The 25,203-nt window shown below is 36.2% G+C and overlaps 5 protein-coding genes and 1 non-coding gene across 8 annotated transcripts; 1 reads left to right on the top strand and 5 right to left on the bottom strand.

The window, feature by feature from the left end:
- Nucleotides 1–607: 607 nt before the first annotated feature.
- LOC115704727 (uncharacterized) lies at nucleotides 608–3,999 on the bottom strand. Of its 2 annotated transcripts, none has more exons than XM_030631934.2 (7): nucleotides 3,651–3,999; nucleotides 3,493–3,569; nucleotides 2,760–2,900; nucleotides 2,215–2,280; nucleotides 1,859–2,026; nucleotides 1,252–1,575; nucleotides 608–943 (listed from the first exon to the last, which is right to left on the bottom strand). In XM_030631934.2, exons 1-7 carry the CDS (start codon nucleotides 3,931–3,933, stop codon nucleotides 830–832), a joined length of 1,173 nt encoding a protein of 390 aa, XP_030487794.2. In that variant the 5' UTR covers nucleotides 3,934–3,999; the 3' UTR covers nucleotides 608–829. The 2 variants fall into 2 exon arrangements, with proteins under 2 accessions (XP_030487794.2, XP_030487795.2); XM_030631935.2 differs by having other exon boundaries at nucleotides 3,493–3,582; nucleotides 3,682–3,998.
- Nucleotides 4,000–6,659: 2,660 nt separating this feature from the next.
- On the top strand, nucleotides 6,660–7,644 carry LOC133034198 (uncharacterized). Its single transcript, XM_061109240.1, has 3 exons — nucleotides 6,660–6,772; nucleotides 6,905–7,125; nucleotides 7,346–7,644. Exons 1-3 carry the CDS (start codon nucleotides 6,660–6,662, stop codon nucleotides 7,642–7,644), a joined length of 633 nt encoding a protein of 210 aa, XP_060965223.1.
- Nucleotides 7,645–7,997: 353 nt separating this feature from the next.
- On the bottom strand, nucleotides 7,998–8,760 carry LOC133033502 (uncharacterized). Its single transcript, XM_061108292.1, has 2 exons — nucleotides 8,438–8,760; nucleotides 7,998–8,337 (listed from the first exon to the last, which is right to left on the bottom strand). The coding sequence occupies exons 1-2, from the start codon at nucleotides 8,731–8,733 to the stop codon at nucleotides 8,142–8,144; spliced, it is 492 nt and encodes a 163-aa protein (XP_060964275.1). The 5' UTR covers nucleotides 8,734–8,760; the 3' UTR covers nucleotides 7,998–8,141.
- Nucleotides 8,761–8,780: 20 nt separating this feature from the next.
- On the bottom strand, nucleotides 8,781–10,071 carry LOC115725743 (uncharacterized). 2 transcript variants are annotated; one of them, XR_009685628.1, is made up of 3 exons: nucleotides 9,691–10,071; nucleotides 9,072–9,593; nucleotides 8,781–8,928 (listed from the first exon to the last, which is right to left on the bottom strand). XR_009685628.1 is itself a non-coding variant. In XM_030655340.2 (2 exons), exons 1-2 carry the CDS (start codon nucleotides 9,781–9,783, stop codon nucleotides 9,291–9,293), a joined length of 396 nt encoding a protein of 131 aa, XP_030511200.1. In that variant the 5' UTR covers nucleotides 9,784–10,071; the 3' UTR covers nucleotides 8,781–9,290. The 2 variants fall into 2 exon arrangements, 1 of the variants encoding a protein (XP_030511200.1); XM_030655340.2 differs by having other exon boundaries at nucleotides 8,781–9,593.
- Nucleotides 10,072–10,173: 102 nt separating this feature from the next.
- LOC133034194 (spore wall protein 2-like) lies at nucleotides 10,174–11,193 on the bottom strand. The gene is made up of 3 exons (XM_061109236.1): nucleotides 11,048–11,193; nucleotides 10,627–10,906; nucleotides 10,174–10,546 (listed from the first exon to the last, which is right to left on the bottom strand). Exons 1-3 carry the CDS (start codon nucleotides 11,191–11,193, stop codon nucleotides 10,304–10,306), a joined length of 669 nt encoding a protein of 222 aa, XP_060965219.1. The 3' UTR covers nucleotides 10,174–10,303.
- Nucleotides 11,194–15,386: 4,193 nt separating this feature from the next.
- On the bottom strand, nucleotides 15,387–15,493 carry LOC133033745 (small nucleolar RNA R71). Its single transcript, XR_009685812.1, has one exon. It is a non-coding gene; the product is annotated as a small nucleolar RNA R71 (small nucleolar RNA).
- Nucleotides 15,494–25,203: the final 9,710 nt, after the last annotated feature.

Raw genomic sequence — 25,203 nt, 5'->3', positions numbered from 1 at the left:
ATCCAAACGACTAAGGCCGGCGGGATACGATCCAGAGCATCCAAAATCCGCGCAAACACCCCTGCAACCCTCCAATCCGGAGTCTTTCGCGCCTTAATGCCCCGCACCAAGAGTTGGCAGTCCACAGCAAAAGTAACATTGTAAGTGTTGCACAGCCCAACATGGTCTACGACCACAGTCCACAACAACAATTGTAGCAAAACACCCACAATAACAGTAATGGGCTTTTACCCGTTAGCAATGGGAGAAGTAACTCAAAAAAATTTGTGAATTTTGAAACAGGTCGAAAACCCCAACACTAGAGGTTAAAATTTTAGAATAAGATAAATGAGGTTCCATCTCAAAACCAATTGACAATAGGAGGAGTAGCTCATTCATCTTATATATCATAATTTATTTCCACACATTAACAATGTGAAACTAACTCTTAATAGTGTAGTAGTCTTTTCTATTTAACTGAAGCTAATGATGAGGAGTCCAGTCTAACTAAGGTTTTGTTACTAGGTGTCTCCTTAACTCTATAAATGCGTATTGCTCTTCATAATTGTACTTTTTTGTTGATTAGTTGATGTACTTCTGTTTTAGAGACAGGGAAGAAGACTTAATATTGCACTAACAATTTTTAATATTTTCAATTATCTTAATGGGTCAATGATGTATGTTTCTATATCATTGATTATAAATAGTATTCTAAATTGTGTGTAATATAGAACGGATATCATGGAAAATAAGTTCACTGTTAGAAGTTTTTGAATAAGTTCTTCATGTGCCAAGCAGAGAATTTGTTGATGGGGACTTTCGTTGAGAATTTCACAGGGTTATCTTTTTCTCAGTTGGCAGCAGGATTTGCTTTCTTTGTGCCACAAACACAGGCCCAATCATCCATCTCTGTCACTGTTATGCCTTCCAGGAATGGTGAGTAACGCTCCATAATGTATGGAACCTGCATCAAACCCATGATCCAAACTTTATCAGAGGTCCAAGAAGGTGTGATTTATAAGAATCAAAAGTATACAAATCGAATGTGATTTTGTCATATGACAAAACAAAAATAATAAACACAACTTCTCTACCAAACAATTTTAGTTTGACGACATTTGAGAAGATCTAACAAGTTCATTACTACAGCTAGCTGTTTTTTTTGTTTTAAGATATACAAGTTCACTACACCAATTTTAAGAAAGAATTGATTTCTAACAGTGAAACCACACTAAGCTAAATTCAAGTCTACATGTTATTGCGGGAAGTTACCTGCTCGGATAGAATTCCAGAAAGAGCAATCACTGCCCTTGGCTTGGCATAAGACACTATATTTTCTGCTAAATCTAATAGTGGATTCATCAGAATATTTGCAACCACCATGTCATATTTCTCCGTTTCTGAAATCATTTCAACTTCATTGCAGCTTTGTTCTTCTGTTGTTCCCCATGAGTCTGTTGCCGTAGTGCAGGTTTCGTTTGGAACAAGGCATAATTGCATCTTCTCAGCTCCTATTTCATTCAGTGCAGCATTCTGGCGTGCAGATGTAATTGCTTGGGGATCTATATCAATTCCAACTGACAAGGCAGCACCAAACTGTATTTTCACCACTCAAGATGTGAACTTAGAATTTCTGAGTTAAATGGCATAATTATTGCTTAAAAAGAAACATGTTCTTTGTTTAGCATCTTGCTTTACAAAGGATCACCAATGTAAGACACCAAAAAGATAATTAAGTTCACATTTTAATGAGAAAGTTATAAATAGTAAGTGTAATATGGATAACTGCTTACTATGCTTTGGTTCATACTTGAGTTTTGTCCATGTTCCACCCAGTTTCCATAAGTTTTAGGTTTAAGATTCACTGATTAATGTATACCTTAAGTGCTGCAATTGCGAGAATTCCAGAACCTGTGCCATAGTCCAAGAAGAGTTCTCCACCCTTAATCAAATTATGAAGCAACAAAAGACACAGCTTAGTAGTAGAATGCTCCCCACTTCCGAATGCTAATCCAGGATTAAGTATTATATTTGTTGCTTTAATGTCCTATAACAGCAAAGCAACATAAATATATTTACTCTGCAAGTAAGATATCTTTAAAGATGACATTCTTCACTATGAATAACAATGAACCACAGCTCCAGCAGACTAACACTAGAAAATGAAACATTTATACCCAATCACCATGTACCAATGCAACAAATACTTATAGACAAAGATTAAGATAATCATACAGGGGGACTTCTCCACTCAGGCACAATCCAAACTCCTTTTGTAACTTCGACTGGATTGAAGGATTCCTGTACAATTCATACAACAAAGTCCAACTGATTATAAGCTGTTTAAAATAATTGATGAATTAGCAGAACTTCTCAACATATCCAATCCATAGATAAAATATTTAATTCTCCTCAGTGGCCTGTCTAATTAAGGGTATAGATCTGCAATAAAATTCAGATAAAGATAATTTCTTGAGTGGTAAAGCATTCAACAGAAACTTAATGCATGAGCCATATTAGAAAGTGCTCCAAAAAGATCATGGCTCAAGTATGATACACCAGCAAGCAACAATTTAGAATAGGTATATGATCCTACTCATGATCCCTATTATACAGCTCTTAAGAAAACAAATACAGATCAGTGTCATCAAAGGGGTATATAAAACTGAAGATAGTATAGGCAAAGAAGCAATATGGTTAATCTAGTTGCAAGTATTTAATATAAAAGACAATTCTAAGATTTTGCAACACCTACTGAAAGGACAATAAAGCAAATTGACCTGAGTTTTCCTTATCCAATCATATTGCTCGCCCACCCTAACTTCATATTTAGGTAATTCCTTCAGGCCAATAGAATCAGCAGCATGTGAAATGGACGAACTTATATTGTGATCTTCCGGAAATATGGAACTAATACATATCTGCAAAAAAGTTAATTTACTTTTATGAAAAGTGTAGCAGTATACATAGTAATGTTACTTATTTTAGTTGGTTATAATTAAGGAAACATTAAAAACATGAATACAGATGAAATTGAAATGCAGCAGATTCAAGCTTAAATCTCTCCATTGTTTTCGTTATTCCCTTTAAACTTTAGGCTCCTATCTTCCTTATTTTAAAATATCATCTGCATTGCATATTAGTGTATCATTTTCATATTTTCACTCTCTTAAAAGCTATATATATAGGAGGCACACTGGTATACATATAAAAAACCTTGGTTATTGTTCCACTACAACCTCTAAACCATTCTCAGCTGAGCATTCCACTAATGCATTAAATTACATACATTGACGTTACTCTAAATCAAATTACAAAACCTTCACTATAAAATCTTATCCCTTACTGCTCATTGTTTAGTACTATTGTATGCTCTTAAAAAGGTTGATAAGAACCATAAGACACAAAACAAAACAGAAAAGTGAAGCCATTTTTAAAAAACAAATGACATAAAAAGCAAGCATTTTTAATTAAGCTTTTTGGCCAATGCAAGTGAGAGACAGATGGGTTCACCTCATCAGACTCAGAACTGTCATCAGCATCATTTTGGTCAATGGTGGCAGAGCTTGCTCCAAAGCACAAAAGAGCCTCTGAAAGCATATCCTGGCCAATAAATAATATGACTTGGGTCCTCAAAAATCCGTATGCTTAATAGGAAAAAGAAGATATACCCAACTTAAGTTTGGAAAGGAAGAAGCTAACCGCAACATGTTTATGGCAGCGAACGTCGACTACAAGGTAAGAAGAGACAAGGGAGCTGGCTGTGGAAGTCTCTGAAGAAAAGTTTGAAATGGGTTTGGGCTGGTTTAGCTTTAGAGTTCGGTGGATTCTGAATAAGGGTGAGAAAAGAGAGCGTGAAGATGGAGAGAAAGGGTGAACATGGAATGGGAGTTTGTGGAAGCGCCGAGAGCTCAACAAGTGTTTGACGAAACTACTGCTGCCTCGGCTCAACATTGTGCCTTTGCTACGCGACAGTTGACAAAAACACCCGCCACCAATACTTATTTTGGGAAAAGATAATGAAAAAGAGATTTTTTCTATTATAAACTTAAAATGTAATAAATTTACATTTATGACCCTAAAAAAGGAAATAAATAAAAATAGAAACTATAAAGTTGTTAATTACAAAAATGCCGGCCAAGCAAAACGGAACACCATCTTCTTCGTGACCCAGCCGCACCCTTCTTCGTGACCCAGCGATCCAACCCTAACAACCCAATCTCAACCATCTTTCTTCCAAAATCAGCAAAATCAAAATCTAAAAAAATGTAGAACTCCTAGGAAACAAGCTGAATCCCGAAAATCCAAAATCAAAAACGAAAAGGAAAAAAAAAACCAGGAAACCTCCATTGATGTACAAAAAAACTCAAAAACAACAATCATTGAACAAAGAAATCGCGATCAGAGGAGAAGAACCGAGTAGAAGGAGAGCTGGAAATCAAAGAAACTCACCCATGATTGAATCAGAAGGAGAATTGAAGGTAAACAAATTTTTTCAGGAACGTGAAAACATCTTTTAGTGTAGATGAATAGTAATTTGATATTAATTGATGAAAACCGGATTAAATTGAAATAATAATGAAATATTGATGAAGCTGAGAAAAAAACAACAACGGTTTGCATGAAAATAAACATTAACGCATATAAATAATTGCTACAGTGTTTTATTCTGAAAACTGTTGTTTACAAGTTGTTTTACAGTGGAATAATAGTTGTTTGGGATCTACAAACTAGAAAATATGAATCTATTGTTATTAATTACTGATTGCTTTTAAAATAGTTGTTTGATAGTTGATTTAAGCTATATAAATAGTCGGCCAGCTGAAAGTGTTAGATGCATAAGTTATTGCTGGAAAGAGTTGTTTATTGGTTGTTTTGACAGATTAAAATAGTTGTTTGCAACTACAAAAACTGAACCAAGTAAATAATTTACATTATTTCAGAAACAACCATTACAAATATTGGTGCAGAGCAATGGGCATTGGGATGACAACAAAAACTATGTTGATTATGAATCAAGTGGAGAATTAATTTCGACCAAGTGCACTTTTGAGGAACTAATGAGAATAATGATGGAAGAACTCCAATGCAACCATGAATCAACACAACTACAACTGAAATATCAACTGAAGGAAGGAGGCCAACCACTACAAATCAAGGATGACAAAAGTCTGTTGTTCTACATAAAGCTATTAACGAAGGAGGTTGATTTCACAAGGTACCCATTGTGTGTGAACAAAACCAAGAACACGGCACCACCTAACCAAACAATGGTGTGGAACAATATGATCATGGAATCGTATGAGAACAACGCAAAGACAGAAGACTTGCAGAACTCTGAAACAACACGGCAACAACTTCCAAGCAACAACTATCTCGCAGACGATGGGATCTGGTGAAGTTGATACATTTTTCCTAGAAACAAGAATAAAGGTCATCGAATCAACCATACAACAACCGTAAAAACAACAGAGAAAAAACTACAGCAGTAGATGAAGATTTCGACTTCACCGACTATGCAAAGCTTGTGGCTGCAAATGGTACAAAGAACTAGAAAACAACCAGAAGAAGAAGAGGAAGTGGACAAACACGTAAATGATGATCATCAATGACAAACGACATGAAACAATAGAGAAGGGGCAAATTTACAAGGACAAAGAAACATTGATAAGTACACTATGCTACTTTGCAATCAAGAAGACATTTCAATACAAAGTAGTGAAATCTTGCACAAAAGAATACAACATAGTGTGTTTGGACACAAACTGCAAATGGAGTTTAAAGGCTACAAAAAATGGAAACACAGAAACATTCATAATAAGGAGCTACGAAGAAGAACACACATGTGCAATTACAATAAGATTTGGAGATCAACGACAAGCTACATCAAAGTTGATAGCAGATTTTGTAAAACCAAAATTCTTGAACTCGAAAACAAAGTGCAGCCCTGCGTACATAAAGACAAATGAAAGACAAATACGGAATAAAGATGAATTACATGAAAGCATGGCGTAGTAAAGAGCGAGCACAAACCCAAATACATGGAAATGCTAAAGAGTCGTACAATCTCTTGCCAAGATACCGTACATGCTACGTAAAACAAATCCAGTAAAAAAATTTAAAAATTTTACTTTGAAAATATTTGTGAAAAAACAGTTGTTTTTGTGTTGTTATTTCGTTGAGTACATGTTGTTTGACAAAATCCTGTTTGATTAAAATTCAGGAACATTAATAGACATAGAGAAAGATGATGATGACAGTTTCAAATATGCATTTGTTGCATTGAATGCTGCTATAAAACGTTGGCCAAACTGCAAACCAATCATCGTGGTAGACGGTACATTCCTAAAGGCCGCGTATGGAGGCACGTTGCTCACTGCCAACACACAAGATGCAAAATCGAAAATTTTTCCACTAGCATACTGCATAGTTGATTCTGAGAACGATAAATCGTGGGAGTGGTTCTTAAAAAAAATAAAAGAAGCATTCGGGGTTCGAGAATGTCAATGCCTAATATCGGACGTACATGAAAGCATCATCAAAGCAACTAGGAAAGTGTTCCCCGAAATAACACATGGCTACCGCATCTTCCACCTCTTGTCGAACCTCAAAACAAAATTCAAGAAAAATGCAAAGCATTTCGTAGTGCCATTCTTTGCACCGCAAAAGCTTACACGTAAATGGAGTTTGAATTCCATATGAGGGAGCTAGACAACTTGGATAAGCGCATAAGACCGTACCTGGAGAAAATTGGCCATGAAAAATGGTCAAGGTATCATTCAGAAAACAACAGGTGAAAACTAATAAGAAGGATAAAATTAATGATATGTTCACCTATTTAGAGCGTTGTATTTGCGTTGTTTTTGCGTTGCGTTTGAGTTTTTTTTCAAAAGTAGAACTATGACAGAAACTGTCCAAATTATAGGTACTCTACCATGACATCAAACATAGCTGAGGCACTGAACTCAGCAAATTTAGCAGCAAGGGAAACACCAGTGACAACATTAATGGAGTGCTTGAGGGCACAAATGCAAGAGTGGACATACAATAATAGAAAGGAGGCACAAAAATGCACAACAAGGCTGACACCATCATCTGAGAAAAAACTCATAGGGAACTATGTACAGTCATTGCGACTAACAAGAAGTTCGCATTATCGTTCGCATAAAGTAAAATAAAAACAGCTTGTTTTTGCATAGTTTTTTGGTTGTTTTAAAGTTGGTTTAAAACATGCAAGTGAAACCAAAGCAAACCGAGAACCCGTTTCGAGGTGATAGATGAAGACGAACAAGAATAGTAAACTTGAAGGAGAAGACGTGCACATGCAATAGATTTCAAAAAGATGAAATGCCATGTAACCATGCAGTCGCCGTCATGAAGGACTTGAACATAAACACATACAACTACTGTGCACAATACTACACATCAAAAGCATGGCTGCAAACATATGAAGAAACAGTATACCCAGTTGGAAACGTAAGAGAATGGGAACTTCCAGAATTTTTTGAAGAAATCATAGTGTTGCCTCCAAAGGAGAGAATCAAGTCTGGAAGGCCGAGGAAAAGAAGAATCGCAGCAGCTTGGGAAACAAAGAAACAAAACAAGTGTGGCAAGTGTGGACAAAAGGGACATAACAAAAAGTCCTGCAGAAGAATTACAGCATAGAAGTGGAAACAACTACACATCAACCAAAAAACAACTATATTAAAACATTTAGAAAACACATACTGCATATTACGATTGGTTGTTACATACATTTTTTTATTGTGATTTTTTATGTGGAGAGATATTGATAATAGGGAATTGGTATTATTATCATTAATATACAAAAGAACATCAAATATTATAGTTAAATAATTAAATGAGTGGAAGAAGGTTGAAATTAATAAGAAGGAAAAATAAACTACATAAAGTGATTACAAATGCAATTTAGTTGTTTGTCAGATGGTTGTAATAAGGTTGTTAATAGTATGCTGTCATGACTAAGAGTAAATATAAAGATTAAAAATCCAAAAATATGAACAAATTAAAAACCAATTCCAATTAAGAAAAAAACATGATAGAAACAACAACTTGTCTATGATTATGAACATAATCTGGTAATAGAAAAAACAAAAGCTACATAAAAAAAAGTAGTATTTCCAACAACAACCAATAGATAACTAAGACAAATTCTTCTTTGGACCCTTTGGAGGAGCCTCATCTTCACTATCAATAAATTCCACTTCTTTCATGCGAGCATACTTATAGAACAACACAGCAAGCCTATCACGGTGTTTCTCAACATCAAATATGGGAGGAATCAGTTTCATATCAATAAAGTATTCGGCGAACGATGCAACGAAACAACCACAGTCACTGCAAAACAACCAAAAAACAACAGCAGAAAAACTTAAAAAAGGAAAATAACATTACAAATTTTAAAAACATTTGAAAATAAAAAATAAAAACAACTTACTTCGAGGTTTGTTGAGGCAAACCATCAACCTTAACAACTTCGAAAGGGTCTAAACAAACCGGTTTGTTTTCCTTTTTGAACTCATCAAACAAAGCAAAAAAGTGGGGCAACAACACCGCAAATGGCTGACAAGCTTTGATAGCAGCACTATCTTTCATAGCAGTCGACAAGGAGTTGTACATGTACATACGCCTTTCCTCAATATTCAATCGACCAAGAATCCAATGTGATTCAGTCTCCATATGGATGATAAAGAAAACATGATCGCACAAATGCCAAGGGGAACCACATAACATTTTTCTACCTCTTATATAATCAGCAATGGCATGTCAAGTGCTTATCAAAGAAAGATTTTTTTTCTGTGCAATAAATTTTTCATACAAAGCATGAATGGTTTTGAAGAATAAGCAATCGGTGGTTGTGAACTTAACCTTTGGCTCCTTTGCATACTTTCCTTTTTTACGTAGATAGTAAAAAATGATGTCCAGATGCTAAACAATAAAAAATGAGAAATGTTCGAAAATCAGAAAATGAATTATATTTCAACAACTAAAAAACAACCAACAAACAACCTGAATAAAACTATAGACTGAAATTTTTGAAAAAAATCAAAAGAAAAAATAATTTAACTTACAGAATTAGTCAAACATTGGCCAGGATATGCAAGCTTGTGGAACCACATCTTGGTTGCAACATCTTCCACGCCAAAACGAAAAGGGGGAACAATCTTATCCTTACCCTTCAAGTAAACCTTCTCCTTGTCATGCCTAACATTTAAAAAAAAATGAAACATAAATAGTAAAGTAAAAAACAAAAAATACAAAAACACAACAAAAATGCTGAAAATAAACACTTACGGATCTTTCTTCGATCGACGTCCTTCACCAAGCCACAAGTCAAAATCAATCTCGTCTTTATGTTCTACATCTTCACCAATCTTATCATCGAGAGGACACAACCCAGCCACATACTTAACAACTCCATAACCAGAACCATCTTTAGAACTAGAAATGGAAGAGTCATACTCCATAAACGGAGACGTCAGCGCTATGGGTTTCTTAGATTTCCTCTTGTCAACAAGAGGAGTTTCTTCAACGGGAATTGGGTCATCTTCAAGTTCAATGTTAGAATCAACATTGAGACCTGTTGCACCCATCTAATATATTTTTTCCACAAAAATGAAAGAAAATAGATAGTGTTAAACACAAAAAGTATGAAGAAACTAAAAAACAACCAAAAAAAAAAAAATATACCTCAAAACAAACAAGACGACGATCCGTAACCTCAACATTTTCAGAAACTGAAATCTGTTTACAAGGATCACCACCAATTCCATCTGAAGACATCTGTTTATATATGGTATTAAAAAGGAATTAGAGCATGGTTAAAAAATAACAACCTTTACACAACCAAAAAACAACACAAAAGCAAAATTACCATAATCTCAACTGCTTTTACACTGGACTGAACAATAGCCTCAACATCTATTTGAGTAGGGCCGTCATTGAAATCAACGAAATTCTTGATACATAAAATAAAGGAAAAAGAAAATGGAAAAAAAGTGAAGTTATTTTTTGTGAAAGACTTCAACAACTAAAAAAAAACTACATAACAACTTAAAAACAAAATAAAAACAACAAGTAAAATAAGAAGACCAACAATAAATTGCGAACAACATAATCTACAAACACAGCCATATAAATAACATAATAAATACAAATAAATAGTCTGAAAAATAGTTGCAAATTTCTGAAAAATAAAACATAACAAGAGACATAACAATAACATAGAATTACAAGAGCACTACCTAAAACGGACTTACAACAAAATAAACCACACAAAGTAACTAAAACCTAGTTACATTGTCTACTTATCTACCTTCTCCTCACTATCAGTGGATTCATCATCACTGCCATTATCATTTTTTTCTTTTGAGTCAGAATCTTCATCGGCTTGACCATCCTTCTCTTCACCTTCACTACCCTCCCCTTCTTCATCACCCATAACATTCTCTTCTTCATTTTCATCAGTTTCTTCAGATTCATTTAAATCAAAATCTGCTTCATCACCACCTCCATCATCATCATTGGAAGAGTCACTGCCTTTTTCCTATATTGAAATTACAAATTAAATTAGTATAAAACAACTTAAAAAAAAACCGAAAAACAACTATTGAAAAACTAAAATACCTTGGCATAGGAATCGGCAAAAACAGTAGAAAACTGTGTCTGCATTGAAGCCATCTGAGCACCAAAAGAAACAAACTGTGCAGACACAAACTCTTTCAACTCAACCAAATCAGATGAAATCTTCTGTTGGGAAGTATGCAACGAATCGATCTTGACCTCCAACCCATGAAATTTCTCAGAAAAGGCATCAAGCTTGACAGAAATGTCACTCTGAGCAACAGTTGGCTCTTCGGGAAGAGGAAGACTCTTGTAAGAGTTGTAGTCGGTGTCGAACTTGAAACTGCTCGCTCAAAGCTTTGAACTCACCGGTAGTGGGCCTCATATTTGAAAGTTGCAGCTGATCAAAAAACACCAAAATTAAAATTTCAATTATGAAGATTATTAATAATGAAAAACAACACAAAAACAACTACTGAAAAACCAAATTACAACAAACAGATATACTTTATCTTTGGAAACATCAAAGATAGTAGTCTTCAAAACTTTGAAAGTAGGTTGACTATTGCATGTCCACTGAGTGATCCTTGGAATACGAGAGCTTTCCTTTTGGCAGTACTTACCTTTCATGTACTTACAACACTCGTAGAACCAAACTTGAAGAACATGAGGACAACCAATCAAAGTGTAAAAAACACTCGGCCTCTTTCCCGAACTCCTTGCCTTCCTAACACCCTCAACCCAACTATCAAGCTTACCCTTCAATGAGGAAATAGTCAATTCAAAAGAAATCCGGCCCCAAGCAAATTCATTGTACCTCCCACTATCTACAACATCTAAAATAGACTTGGGTACATTTTTATGCTTAGTGCCACTAAGCAAGAACCACTCCACGAAATACAAAACTGCCAACTTCACAGCATCCTCATCAGAATCACCCCACCTCTTGGTGGTAAAACATTCCCTAACAGATTCCTTAGTGATAGAGGACGAAGTTGGCCAATATCTTTCACAAAGACTATTAACCTCTTGCTTAAAATCTAAGACACTACAAATACCTTCACAAGCCTAACCCAAAGAATCAATGCAAATTCCTCAATGCTAAACCTAAGCCTAACACCGCGTATCATTACCCACAACTCAGCATCATTAGGTTGCTGAACCTCCCGGAGCAACAACCCATGAAACACTTGGGGTTGAACTTTAAAATCGGGAAGGTTAAGGAAATGACCAAAACAGGTTTTTGAAAACATTTCAAGCTGTACATCTGAAAGACAAGACTTAATGTTCTCTATCACCTGGAAAGTAGCAGTGGAAAAGGCTTTCGCAATGAATAGATTCTTCTGGTCATAAATATAATCTCATTCCTGTATCAATATAAACAAAAAAAACTAAAAAAAAAACAGAAAACAAATAATAAAAATAATTTTTTTTTTAAAAAAAAGGACACCTTAGGGGGATTTTTCTTTGGTAGGTCAAATCCTTCAACCTTCACTGAGGTCCTAGCATGGACCTGCAAAAAAAAAAAGAAATACAAAAGCAACAAATCTTAGATACAATAACAATGAATATATAAAAATGTAGTAACCAAATTACAGCCAATAAAAAACCTAAAAACAACGTTTATGAAACCCTTACAGTATGATAAATGTAAGAGATAAACAACTTTCAAAAAAATACAGTAACAACACTGTCACAACTTTAAAAAAAAACAACTAAAATATTAACAACACTGTACAAGCTCGTTGTTATGAAATTTCGAAAATGGTAGTCGATAATAGTAGTGTAACAAACAACCGAGAAAAAACTGACAATAAACATATACAAAACTAAAGAATAAACAACACTGAAAGATCTTGTTGCAATTGAAATTAGTAAAATGCTTCTCAATACCAATAGTGTGTAAAACAACCGAAAACAAATTCACAATAAACATATAACCAACCAATGGGGAAAAGCAATTCAAAACTGTAACAAAATACGAATTGAACTGGGCAATTTTTCAACAACCAAACAACAACTGAATAAAAACAACAAAACAACATCAACCACAATACATGACAGAAATACATAAAGAACACCAAAAAAACATAAAAACATCCTAATAAACACCTAAACCAGGGACCTAAAAAGCTCATGTAAAAATTAACACAATAAAATGAAACCAAGCAAATTTAAATTACCTTTGATTCAACTTTGGGCTTTTGGTCCTCACCATGCACTTCATCCTCAAAATCAGAATCTGAGGAAACCTAGAACAAAAAATGGGGAAAACTTTAAATCATCAAATGTAACACCACAAATAAAACAACCAGAAAAAAACTAAAGAAAAATTTAAAAACAACAAAGAGAAACTTACATCGCGTGCAGACTTGGAAATTTTTGCTCTCTTAGTCTTAGGAGCATCGGCTTTAACAGGAGGGGCTCTTTTCTTAGTGCCCGATGTCTCTGGAACATCAGCCACTAAATTTTTAGCAATTTTTTTTAACCCCATCTTAGGTTCGACTTTGGAAGTAACAGTTGGAGCCTTCTTCGATTTTTTAGAAACTTCTCTACTGGTAGGGAACTTTTTTTTAATTGTTGATTTTAGATCTTGTGGTTATTATGAAGTAAGGTATATACTCTTACTATAAGACTGCTTGTATACAATTAAAATTTTATACATATTATAATAATATTTTAATAATATATTTATTTTAAAAAATAAAATAATATTAATAATTAAAAAATTATTAATTTTTATTTTTAATTATTATTATTATTTTCTAAAATTAATTTAAATTATTTTTATATAGATATTTATTTTCAAAAATTCTTCTGATATCGGATCACTTGAATGATTTTATATGCTCTTTAATTGGAACCGTACCAACAAAGTGTTAGGTTATAATTAACCTATATTTCGGGTCTTTAAAGTTAGCATTATCTCGTCTATTGGTGTCTTTTGGAGCAGTTTTACGCTTGATTTTCATTATTTCAGGTTCCCGGGGTGTTAAAGTTCGAATTCAGTCAAATGGCGAAAAACTGGGACAAACTTGGAAAAATTGGAAAATTTGGTTCCTGAAGCATCAGTAGTCGCGACCTCTGATGAGCCTGGTCGCGACCCTTTTTCCTGGTCGCGACCCAGGTCGCGACTTCGTGAGATTGGCAGAAACTCGGTTTTTCGAGTTTTGCCTGTAGTCGCGACCAGCTTAAATGCTAGTCGCGACTATGTACGGAAATCGCAGATTTGACCTAATTTTGATTTTTCACTCAATTGGAGGCTCACCACTTATCCCTATATAAGGAATACGACATTGAAGGTCAAAAGCAAGCAAAAACAGACCTAATAGTGGAGGCAAAGTGGAGAGGAAGCTATCTTGAAGACCCGGAGCGATACCACCTTCTAGTTTCTTTCTTTTACCCTTTTTATTCATCTTTATGTTTGTTTTTAATTCTGAATTAATCATGGATGTTTTTAGAGTTATTATGAACTAAATTTCCCAATAAGGGAGGATGATGAATGTTGTTTAAGTTTATGCCTAGTTAATAAATAATTGCCATTCCTTCATCTTATGTGTGAATATTATCTTTATTTGTGTTTAATTTCATGTGTAAGCTTGATCACCTTTTACATGCTCTATGATCCTAATTCGAAATCTGAAAAGTGAGAATTAGGAATGCTAAAATTTGGATAGTCTAGGTTTTGATGTAAAACGAAAGTATTTACATAGCCTAGTGACTAATAGATTATTGTTTAATGCTGATTTTGTGTTGATCTAATTAAGAAGTTAATTAGAGAACATATTATTTAGAACCTAAAAGATCTGAAAAGAGTTAGGTTAATTTATAATCTGTCTTTCACATTGAGATAAGGATAGCAATTAGGTATTAACATAGGTAACTTATCAACAGGATTCACCTCCCTAATCTCTCATCTTGATTAATCTTCGTTTATTTTCTCTTTAATTTCTGAGTTATTTACTTTTAAAATTGCAACTTATTATTTTACCAAATAGAATCATAATTATAATTTAGTAGTACTCAATCCAATTCCCTGTGGTTCGACCTCACTTGCGTGAGATACTACTTGATACGTACACTTGCGTAATAAATAGAAAAATTCGTAACAAGTTTTTGGCGCCGTTGCCGGGGAATTGTTTAAAGATTGATATTACACAAAATTATACTAATTTCTACTTTGGTATATTTTCTCTTGCTGATTTTTCTAACCTTTTTCTTGCAATATTTTCTTGATCTATTTCAGGAATCATAAGTGTATGCGCCGTCAAGGACAAGCAGTGATATTGCCAGTTGATCCCGAAATCGAGAAAACTTGTAGGAGAAACCGAAAGAACAAGAGGCAAGAGGGAGTTTCAAAGAATCGCCGAAACTTCGTACATCATGGCCGCCAATGCCGCAAACAATGGAGGCAATAACGGTAACAATGGTGGCGCAAGAGAAGATCAAGCTAATGGCCGCAGCCTTGAGAGATTACATTCTCCCTACTCGACGGGAGTGCGGTCATGTATCGGGCCACGGCGGTGGATGCAAATAACTTTGAGATCAAACCCGCCATACCGCAGATGGTGCAATCTTCGGCCCGCCTTGGTGGCCTCCCTTCCGAAGATCCTAATCCGCATCTCTCTAATTTCATGGAACTTTGTGAAACCTTTAAAGTTAATGGAGTTAGTGATGATGCTATTCGACTGAGACTGTTCCCATTCTCTCTTAGAGAGCGAGCCAAGAGTTGGCTAAACTCCTTGCCACCCAACTCTATTGCCACCTGGAATGATCTGGCAACGAAATTCTTGTCAAAGTTTTTCCCTCCAGCCAAGTCTGCAAAGCTGAGAGGAGAAATTAATAACTTCTGCCAACAAGATAATGAATCTCTCCATGAGGCTTGGGAGAGGTTTAAAGATTTGATCAGAAAGTGCCCTCACCATGGTATAGAGAAGTGGATGCCGGGTCCACAACTTCTACAATGGGTTGGTAGGAAATACAAGAACTTTAATAGATGCTGCAGCTGGAGGAGCCTTTATGAGGAAGAGTGCTAATGAGGCATATGATCTATTAGAGGAGATGGCTCTAAACAATCAACAGTGGCCAACTGAGAGGAGTCAATCAAAGAAAGTAGGCCGGTGTGTTAGAGGTCGATGCCATCACCAAGTTGACGGCACGGAGTTGAGGCATTGACAAAGATAATTGCGGGGCAAGCTAAACAAGCCCAAGTTGTGTGTGAATTATGTGGGGGAAGCCATCACTTTTCGAATGCCAAGCCGATGTGGATGATTTGCCAATGGATGAAGCTAAAGCCATTGGAAACTATTCACGAACAACAACAACAATTATGGGTTCAACCGGGGTAACAACCGAAGAAACGATGGGTTCTATCGCAACGAAATCGAACCGAATCGGGAATCAACGGTTTAATCGGCAACAAACCTCGGTGGAAATTCTAGTTTGCGAACGAGTTTCTTGCTTCAATTCATGATCGAAACTAGATCTTCAATCAAAGACCTGCAGACACAGATGGGCCAACTAGCAACTCAAGTAGCAACCCGTCCTCAAGGGAATTTGCCTAGCACAACTGAAGTAAACCCCAAGGAAAACTGCAAGGCAATTACCCTGAGAAGCGGTAAAAATTATGATGGTCCTGAATTGCCACAACTAGTGAATGGAGAAAAGGAGAATAAAGAGCAACCGATGTCGACCCCAACACCCACTCCAACGAAGGCTACTGATAGTCAACCACAGCCACAACAGTCTCCACCAATTAATATAGATCACCATGTGAAAATACCCTATCCTCAGAGGCTCAGAAAGTCAAGTCTGGACAAGCAGTTCACCAAATTCCTGGAAGTGTTCAAAAGACTTCACATTAACATTCCCTTTGCTGAAGCTTTAGAGCAGATGCCAAGTTATGTGAAGTTTATGAAGGAAATCCTGTCAAAGAAGAGAAAGATGGAGGACTATGAGACAGTGGCTCTAACTGAAGAGTGCAGTGCCATCCTACAGAAGAAACTCCCTCCTAAACTAAGAGATCCAGGGAGTTTCACTATTCCTTGTACTATAGGAAAAATTGAGGGAATAAATGCACTTTGTGACTTGGGAGCTAGCATTAACTTAATGCCTCTATCGGTGTTTAAAAGACTGCAGTTGGGTGAAGCAAAGCCAACAACAGTAACTCTCCAATTGGCGGACCGATCACTAGCCCATCCTAGAGGAGTCATTGAGGATGTGTTAGTTAAGGTTGATAAGTTCATCTTTCCAGCTGAAGGACAAGAGGTCATGGGGTATGTGAAGTGGCTCGACTCCTATGGGCCTTTAAACAGAAGATACTTTGAGGAATTGGGAGCAGTTCCAAAAGAGCTGAAGCCATCTACTGAAAAGCCCCCAGAACTTGAATTGAAGGTGCTTCCTAGTCACTTGAGGTATGAGTTTTTGGGTCAAGATAAAAAGCTGCCAGTTATTGTTTCAGCTTCTCTCTCTGATGTGGAAACTGATAGACTTTTGAGGGTACTTCGGGCTCACAACAAGGCAATCGCTTGGACACTAGTAGATGTTAAAGGAATCGGGGCCCTTCAACGGTGATGCATCGAATTCTCATGGAAGACAACGCCAAACCAACTATTGATGCTCAAAGAAGACTCAATCCACCCATGAAAGAAGTAGTCAGAAAAGAAGTAGTTAAGTGGTTGGATGCTGGAGTTGCTTATCCTATTTCAGATAGTAAGTGGGTTAGCCCGGTGCAAGTGATCCCGAAGAAAGGTGGAATGACAGTGATAAAGAATGAAAAGAATGAGTTGATTCCTACAAGAACAACACGGTTGGAGGATGCATCGATTATAGGAAACTCAACAAGGCAACAAGAAAAGATCATTTCCCTTTGCCCTTCATCGATCAAATGCTAGACATTAGCGGGGCAAGAGTATTACCGTTTTCTTGATGGATATTCGGGTACCACCGGATAGCTATAGCGCCCGAAGATCGAGAAGACTACTTTCACATGTCCTTATGGTACCTTTGCCTTCGTAAGAATGCCCTTCGGCTTGTGCAACGCCCCCGCCACTTTTCAAAGGTGTATGATGGCTATCTTTTCGCATTTGATTGAATCTTGTATTGAAATTTTTATGGATGATTTCTCAGTGTTTGGTTCTTCCTTTGATCATTGTTTGGAAAATCTGGAAAAAGTACTAACAAGGTGCGAGAAGTCTAACTTGGTGTTAAACTGGGAGAAGTGTCACTTTATGGTAACAGAAGGAATTGTTCTTGGGCACAAAATTTCAAAAGCAGGAATTGAGGTGGATAAGGCAAAGGTCTCAACAATAGAAAATTTGCCACCTCCAGGTTTTACGTAAAAGGAGTGAGGAGTTTCTGGGACATGCCGGCTTCTACCGCATTTATCAAGGATTTCTCTAAAATCTCAAAACCTTTATCGAGCTTACTTGTAAATGGAGTTCCATTTGAGTTCGGAGAAGATTGGTTAAAAGCTTTCAAGATTTTAAAGGAGAAATTGATTACGGCCGATAGTAACTTCACCAAATTGGGAACTGCCGTTTGAGTTGATGTGTGATGCTAGTGACTATGCCATTGGAGCGGTTCTGGGTCAAAGAGTTGACAGAGTATTCCACACAATCTACTATGCTAGTAGAACTCTGAATGACGCTCAATTAAACTACGCCACTACAGAGAAAGAAATGCTGGCAATAGTGTTTGCTTGTGACAAATTTTGACCCTACCTAATTGGAAATAAGGTAATTGTTTACACGGTATCATTCAGCAATCAAATACCTTATGACCAAGAAGGATGCAAAACCAAGACTGATTCGGTGGGTACTTTTACTTCAAGAGTTCGACTTAGAGATAAAAGATAAAAAGGGCACCGAGAACCTGGTAGCAGACCATTTGTCAAGATTAGAGCTGCAAGAGAGTCAGAATACAAAGGAGGTACAAATAAATGAGCAATTTCACGATGAACAACTCTTTAGTGTGAGGGAAAACCGATGGTACCTTGGTACGCCGACTATGTTAATTTCTTGGTGCTAAAATAACTCCACCCGAGCTTTCACGTCAACAATTGAAGAAATTCTTTTCTGAGGTGAAACATTACTATTGGGAAGAACCAATCCTCTACAAGCATTGCGCTGATCAGATCATAAGGAGATGTGTCCCTGAAGAGGAGATGTATTCTATCCTAAATCACTGTCATGCTTTACCATGTGGGGGACATTTTAGTGGGAATAGAACAGCTGCAAAAGTGTTGCAAAGTGGATTCTTTTGGCCAACACTATTCAAGGATGCTACTACTTTTGTAAAGGCATGTGATCGTTGTCAACGAACAGGTAATATCTCAAGAAGAAACGAGATGCCTTTAACAGGAATTTTAGAAGTTGAATTGTTTGATGTATGGGGAATAGACTTTATGGGTCCTTTTCCTTCATCCTTTAGCAATCAGTACATTCTTTTGGCTGTTGATTATGTGTCTAAATGGGTAGAAGCTTCAGCTACACCTCAAAATGATGGAAAGACAAGCTTCTCCGCTTCTTACAAAAGAACATTTTTACTCGGTTTGGTACTCCTCGAGCAATAGTAAGCGATGAAGGGAGCCATTTCGTAACAAGCGCTTGAAGCACTCCTCTCAAGATATGGTGTTCGACATCGAATCGCTTTACCATACCATCCCCAAAGTAATGGCCAAGTGAAATCTCTAACCGAGAGATTAAGATGATTCCGGAGAAAACAAGGCAAAGATCAAGGAAAGATTGGTCAAGGAAGTTGGATGACGCCTTGTGGGCGTACGAACGGCTTTCAAAACACCAATTGGCATGTCCCCATATCGGTTGGTGTTTGGAAAGGCTTGTCATTTACCTATGGAGTTAGAGCATAGAGCTTTTTGGGCCATGAAGACTCTCAACATGGAACTAAAAGGCATAGGAGAAAAGATCACATGTTGAATGAGTTAGATGAGTTTCGGAACGAAGCCTATGAAAACGCCAAGATATACAAAGAGAGAACTAAAAAGTGGCATGATAAAGGTCTAATAAGGAAAGAGTTTCAACCAGGACAGCAAGTGCTACTCTTCAATTCAAGGCTGAAACTCATTTCCCGGAAAGCTGAAATCAAGATGGTCGGGACCATTTACGGTGGTCAAGGTGTTTCCTTATGGAGCGGTGGAGTTAAAAGGTGAAAGTCCAACAACTTTCAAAGTCAATGGACAAAGGTTAAAGCTCTACTTGGGAGGTCAGTTTGACCAAGCCAAGTCCGCCATGATCCTGGCGCCACTTTGAAGTCCAAGGCTCAGCGTCTAGCTGCATGACGATAAACACAGCGCTTCTGGGAGGCAGCCCAAGTATTATTTTGTTTTGATTGTTTTGTTAGTATTTTCAATTTTTAGTTTAGTACCAGACATTATTTCTTTTTAATTGAATCGTGAAAAGCGTGAAAAAAAAATTTATTTTTTTCGACCTGAAGCCCAGAAGTCGCGACTAGCTTTAAGCCTAGTCGCGACCTATTTCTCAAGTCGCGACCTCAGTCGCGACTTGCTGATTTTCCAGAAACGCCAAATTTTCCTCGATTAGCAAGTCGCGACTAGCCTGTGGCCGTGTCGCGACTTGCTGACGAAAAATTCTATAAATTCACACTTTCCCCCTCATTCAACCCTACACAAACCAAATTCAAATTTCAAATCCTCTCAGCCGACCCTACCCTCTTTTCCTCTCAAAAATTCAATTTTTCATCTTCAAACTTCAATCTTTTCATCTTTTCTCAAATTTCTTAAACCCAATCCAATCAAAAACCCAATTTCACTCAATAATCTACACATATCATCAAAACCCACACCAAAGAATACCCAAAACCAAAAAAATCACCATTGTTGTCACCCTCAAACTCAAGCTTTCAAGACATTCAACAATGGAGGTGGAGTTAAGCGTTTTCGGGTTGTAAGTATCACTTTTCTTCATGCTTTTAAGAATTTGATTAATTATTTTAAGTTTTGAGTGATATAATTGTGTGTGGGGTAAAAATTGATAATATTGGGTTTATTATTATTGTATTGTGGTATTAAGTGGTTAGGAACATTGATTGAGTGAATTTTGTATTTTTGGGATAGAGGAAATTTGAGGGGAGGTGCTGCCCAATTTTTCTTAGAAAACAAAAAGTTTCAGAAAAAAAAAAAAAAGAAAAAAGAAAAAAAAGTAATTTCGAAAAAAAAAGAAAAAAGAAGAAAAAAATGGCACCAAAGAGGACAAGGAATGTTGAAGAAGGTTCGTCTTCGAACCCACCACCAACGGGTTTTGATAGAACCCGCTTTGGTAGTATCGAGGCTCACAATCGCTTCGTAAGGTTGAAGAATAGAGCCTATATTGAAGATAGGGGTATTGAATTCCCTGAAAATCCATTGAGGCGCCAACCTCGGTTTGAGACAATCAGAGCGCAAATTGAAAGAATGAAGTGGGGAAGTTTTGTGGATACTCGGGGTCGGGCTAATGTTACTATGGCCTGTGAATTCCTTGCAAATTGGCCCGACCGTCGAAATGGGGAAGTGAAGGTTCGTGGAAAGAAGGTTCCCGCCACTGCTGACGCATTCAATGTGATGTTCTCTGTCCCAGATTACACTAGGGAGGAACAACGCCTCCGAATTATTGAGGAAGAAGAGCAATTTGACATGGTGGATGTCGCGGAGACAGTGGGATTTCCTGGGTTGAGGTTCCATGACAATGATGGTACCGAGGGGTCGCCCAATATTCCGTACCTAAGTGCGAGATTAACCCGGTGGCAAAAACATGGCTGTACTTTGTGAGTGCTCGGTTAGTGCCCAACAAGCATTTTTCCGATGTCCAAATGGATCGCCTTAAATATGTGTACGCCATAATGAAAGGGTACAACATTAACATTGGACAAGTCATACGGCAGAGCATTGACCAAATCGTGCAAGGAGCCACGGGAGGTGGTTTCGGTTTGGCAGGGGTTATCACAGAACTCTGCGGGGCATATGAAGTTCCCCAGTTAGAGTTTGACAACACGGTGTTGCCACTTCGTAAGATGGACATCGCCTTTGTCAACAGGCTGAAAGAGCCACACCCCTATGGGCAACCACCACCTGATGCACCGCAAGGGCGTAGGCGGCAACGTGAGCCTAGTGTTGAAGAAGAAGAAGAGGAGCAAACACTTCAATTGCCTGGGCCCATCGATCCTACAACACAATACACTCATGCACAGCTGAGTTACATAATTCAGCAGAACAACCACATGCAACAATACATGGTGCAAAGGAGTATCTATGATGAGGGACAAGTTCAGCAACTCAACTCTCTCATCAACAGAATGAACATTGGGATTGATGACCCGAACTACTTGGCACAACCTCCTCGGTTCTATCCCTATGACCAGCCGCCACCACCCAACCCTTTCTGAAAGGGTCTCAGGTAAGTTTCTTCTCTCTGCATTTTACTGTATACATTGGGGACAATGTAATATTTAGTTTGGGGGAAGAGGCTTAAAGAAAAAAAATTTAAAATTTCTGCACTTTAAATTCTGCATTTTAATTTTCTGTTTTAGTTTTTTTTGTTTTAGTTAAGGAATGGCAATAAGCTTGATGATAGTTGTATGCTGCTGATTAGTGTGATGTGATCTGAAACTGCAAAATAACTGTGTGCTTGATTTTGTTAACTCTTTGGATTAGTTTGGATGCTTAGGAACCTGTGTCTTTCTGCAAATACTTAAGTTGTGAAAACTGTTATAACTGTTTTACTATGGTTGTGGTAAGATTGACAGGATAGCTTAGAACTTGCATGTTTATTCTTTTGAGGCGAAATCCTTGGTAGTGTTCAATTGGAATATGATTTAGGCATTTGTTGGATAGTTTGAGCCTTTCAAGCCTACCATAATAATGTTTATCCCTAGTTAACCCTATTGAGCCTAAACCTGTTATGTTTTTCACCCATTGATCCGAAAAATTTTAACCATACTATTGATTTTTCTTCACCATTATATGCATGATATCATAAGCTAAATAATTAGTTTGGGGGAGAGAAATATTTAGTGTGAGAAAATAGTTAGAGGGAGAAGAACTTGTAAGATTGAGAAAAGAAAAAAAAAATGTGTAATTCAATGTCACTGAAAAAAATTTAGATGATGATGAAATATGAATGATGAAAAAAAGAAAAAAACACAATAAAAAGTAAGAATGTGTTTGAAAAAAAAATTCAGTGATGTTGGGAAAAATAATAAAGATATCTTCTCTCAATCTTGGTAGAGGTGGGAACGCTATGGGGGATTGAAAAAAAGTAAGAAGCTTGTGGGTTCTGTTTGTGTGCTTATGATATCTTGAGCCAAAATTATCTTTTGCCTATCCCTGAATATCTAAGCCATACTACCTAGACCTTGAAAAGACCTAATGATTCCAAAGAATACTGTCAACATTAGTGGAGAAAGGTAAGCATGCAGGCTTATGAGTTATCGGATTGTGGAACTAATGGAAAGAGTAAAACTTTTATAACAATGTTTCATACTTGAGTAGATTGTTGCAGTTGTACATAGTGTTATTAATTGAGCATCCGAGTTAATTGTTAGAGTTAGTAAGAACAAAATTCTAGTTTATGCAAGGAAGGAAACAGAGCATGAGTCAAGAAAGGTAAAGTGATTATCTGAAAGAGTAGTTAGTTTTTTTTTTATCTTACTCGGGGGCGAGTAAGAATCTAGTTTGGGGGAATTTGTTAGGTTATAATTAACCTATATTTCGGGTCTTTAAAGTTAGCATTATCTCGTCTATTGGTGTCTTTTGGAGCAGTTTTACGCTTGATTTTCATTATTTCAGGTTCCCGGGGTGTTAAAGTTCGAATTCAGTCAAATGGCGAAAAACTGGGACAAACTTGGAAAAATTGGAAAATTTGGTTCCTGAAGCATCGTAGTCGCGACCTCGATGAGCACAGTCGCGACCCTTTTTTCCGGTCGCGACCCGTGTCGCGACTTCGTGAGATTGGCGAAACTCGGTTTTCGAGTTTTGCTCGTAGTCGCGACTCGCCTTAAATGCTAGTCGCGACTATGTACGGAAATCGCAGATTTGACCTAATTTTGATTTTTCACTCAATTGGAGGCTCACCACTTATCCCTATATAAGGAATACGACATTGAAGGTCAAAAGCAAGCAAAAATAGACCTAATAGTGGAGGCAAAGTGGAGAGGAAGCTATCTTGAAGACCCGGAGCGATACCACCTTCTAGTTTCTTTCTTTTACCCTTTTTATTCATCTTTATGTTTGTTTTTAATTCTGAATTAATCATGGATGTTTTTAGAGTTATTATGAACTAAATTTCCCAATAAGGGAGGATGATGAATGTTGTTTAAGTTTATGCCTAGTTAATAAATAATTGTCATTCCTTCATCTTATGTGTGAATATTATCTTTATTTGTGTTTAATTTCATGTGTAAGCTTGATCACCTTTTACATGCTCTATGATCCTAATTCGAAATCTGAAAAGTGAGAATTAGGAATGCTAAAATTTGGATAGTCTAGGTTTTGATGTAAAACGAAAGTATTTACATAGCCTAGTGACTAATAGATTATTGTTTAATGCTGATTTTGTGTTGATCTAATTAAGAAGTTAATTAGAGAACATATTATTTAGAACCTAAAAGATCTGAAAAGAGTTAGGTTAATTTATAATCTGTCTTTCACATTGAGATAAGGATAGCAATTAGGTATTAACATAGGTAACTTATCAACAGGATTCACCTCCCTAATCTCTCATCTTGATTAATCTTCGTTTATTTTCTCTTTAATTTCTGAGTTATTTACTTTTAAAATTGCAACTTATTATTTTACCAAATAGAATCATAATTATAATTTAGTAGTACTCAATCCAATTCCCTGTGGTTCGACCTCACTTGCGTGAGATACTACTTGATACGTACACTTGCGTAATAAATAGAAAAATTCGTAACACAAAGCCAAAAAAATGAGTTTAGAAAAATAATTCTTTTTTGAAAATAAATACCAATATAAAAATAATTCAAAATAACTTTTTAAAAAAATAATTCAAAATAACTTAAAAAAAATAATTCAAAATAAAAATTAATATTATTTTTTAAAAAAATAAATATAATTAAATATTATTATAATATGTATAAAGTTTTAATCGTATACAAGCAGTCATATCGTAAGAGTATACACCTTACATCATAATAACCACATGATCTAAAATCAGTGGTCAAAAAAAGTTCCCTACCAGTAGGGAACTTTTGCTAGGTCCTACCATAGTCTTGCCCTATATATATATAATTGAAGTTATAAAAAGATATATAGATTAATAATTAGTTTTATAAAAAAATATGAAAATTTAAAGCACCAATTTGAATTTGAATATAAAAGCGAAGTGACATGTTTATGAAAAAATGGTCAGCACAAATACATTATGACACTAATTTGATAAAGTAAATATGATTTGATCTTTTATTTTATAAAAGTTACTAATAAGATCATCTGTTTTGTTAAATAATAAAATAAATTTTGTATTTTTTAAAATAGTATGTCAAAATAAAATTTAATAATAATCCGATTTAAAGATTTTATGACAAAACTGTTTATATTTTTTGTATCTGTTCGTGTTAGGAATTGTCTTTAAATTAGAAATTATAATAATTAGTATTTGCTAGAAA

The sequence above is a fragment of the Cannabis sativa genome, chromosome 1, assembly GCF_029168945.1.
Source record: "Cannabis sativa cultivar Pink pepper isolate KNU-18-1 chromosome 1, ASM2916894v1, whole genome shotgun sequence".
Lineage (NCBI taxonomy): Eukaryota > Viridiplantae > Streptophyta > Magnoliopsida > Rosales > Cannabaceae > Cannabis > Cannabis sativa.
This window is presented reverse-complemented; position numbering and strand designations above follow the sequence as displayed.

Excerpts from the sequence above, each read along its gene's own strand:
- LOC115704727 (XM_030631934.2), bottom strand. The coding sequence starts at position 3,933 with ATGTTGAGCCGAGGCAGCAGTAGTTTCGTCAAACACTTGTTGAGCTCT. Across the intron at positions 2,027-2,214 it reads CTGAGTGGAGAAGTCCCCCT|GACATTAAAGCAACAAATAT; the intron begins GTATGATTATCT and ends TTGCTGTTATAG. Across the intron at positions 1,576-1,858 it reads TCGCAATTGCAGCACTTAAG|TTTGGTGCTGCCTTGTCAGT; the intron begins GTATACATTAAT and ends GTGAAAATACAG.
- LOC133034198 (XM_061109240.1), top strand. The coding sequence starts at position 6,660 with ATGGAGTTTGAATTCCATATGAGGGAGCTAGACAACTTGGATAAGCGC. Across the intron at positions 6,773-6,904 it reads TATCATTCAGAAAACAACAG|GTACTCTACCATGACATCAA; the intron begins GTGAAAACTAAT and ends TCCAAATTATAG. Across the intron at positions 7,126-7,345 it reads GTCATTGCGACTAACAAGAA|TCGCCGTCATGAAGGACTTG; the intron begins GTTCGCATTATC and ends GTAACCATGCAG.
- LOC133033502 (XM_061108292.1), bottom strand. The coding sequence starts at position 8,733 with ATGTTATGTGGTTCCCCTTGGCATTTGTGCGATCATGTTTTCTTTATC. Across the intron at positions 8,338-8,437 it reads TTGCCTCAACAAACCTCGAA|TGACTGTGGTTGTTTCGTTG; the intron begins GTAAGTTGTTTT and ends GTTGTTTTGCAG.
- LOC115725743 (XM_030655340.2), bottom strand. The coding sequence starts at position 9,783 with ATGTCTTCAGATGGAATTGGTGGTGATCCTTGTAAACAGATTTCAGTT. Across the intron at positions 9,594-9,690 it reads GTCGTCTTGTTTGTTTTGAG|ATGGGTGCAACAGGTCTCAA; the intron begins GTATATTTTTTT and ends AAAATATATTAG.
- LOC133034194 (XM_061109236.1), bottom strand. The coding sequence starts at position 11,193 with ATGAAAGGTAAGTACTGCCAAAAGGAAAGCTCTCGTATTCCAAGGATC. Across the intron at positions 10,907-11,047 it reads TATCTGTTTGTTGTAATTTG|TTTCAAGTTCGACACCGACT; the intron begins GTTTTTCAGTAG and ends TTGAGCGAGCAG. Across the intron at positions 10,547-10,626 it reads TTGCCGATTCCTATGCCAAG|GAAAAAGGCAGTGACTCTTC; the intron begins GTATTTTAGTTT and ends ATTTCAATATAG.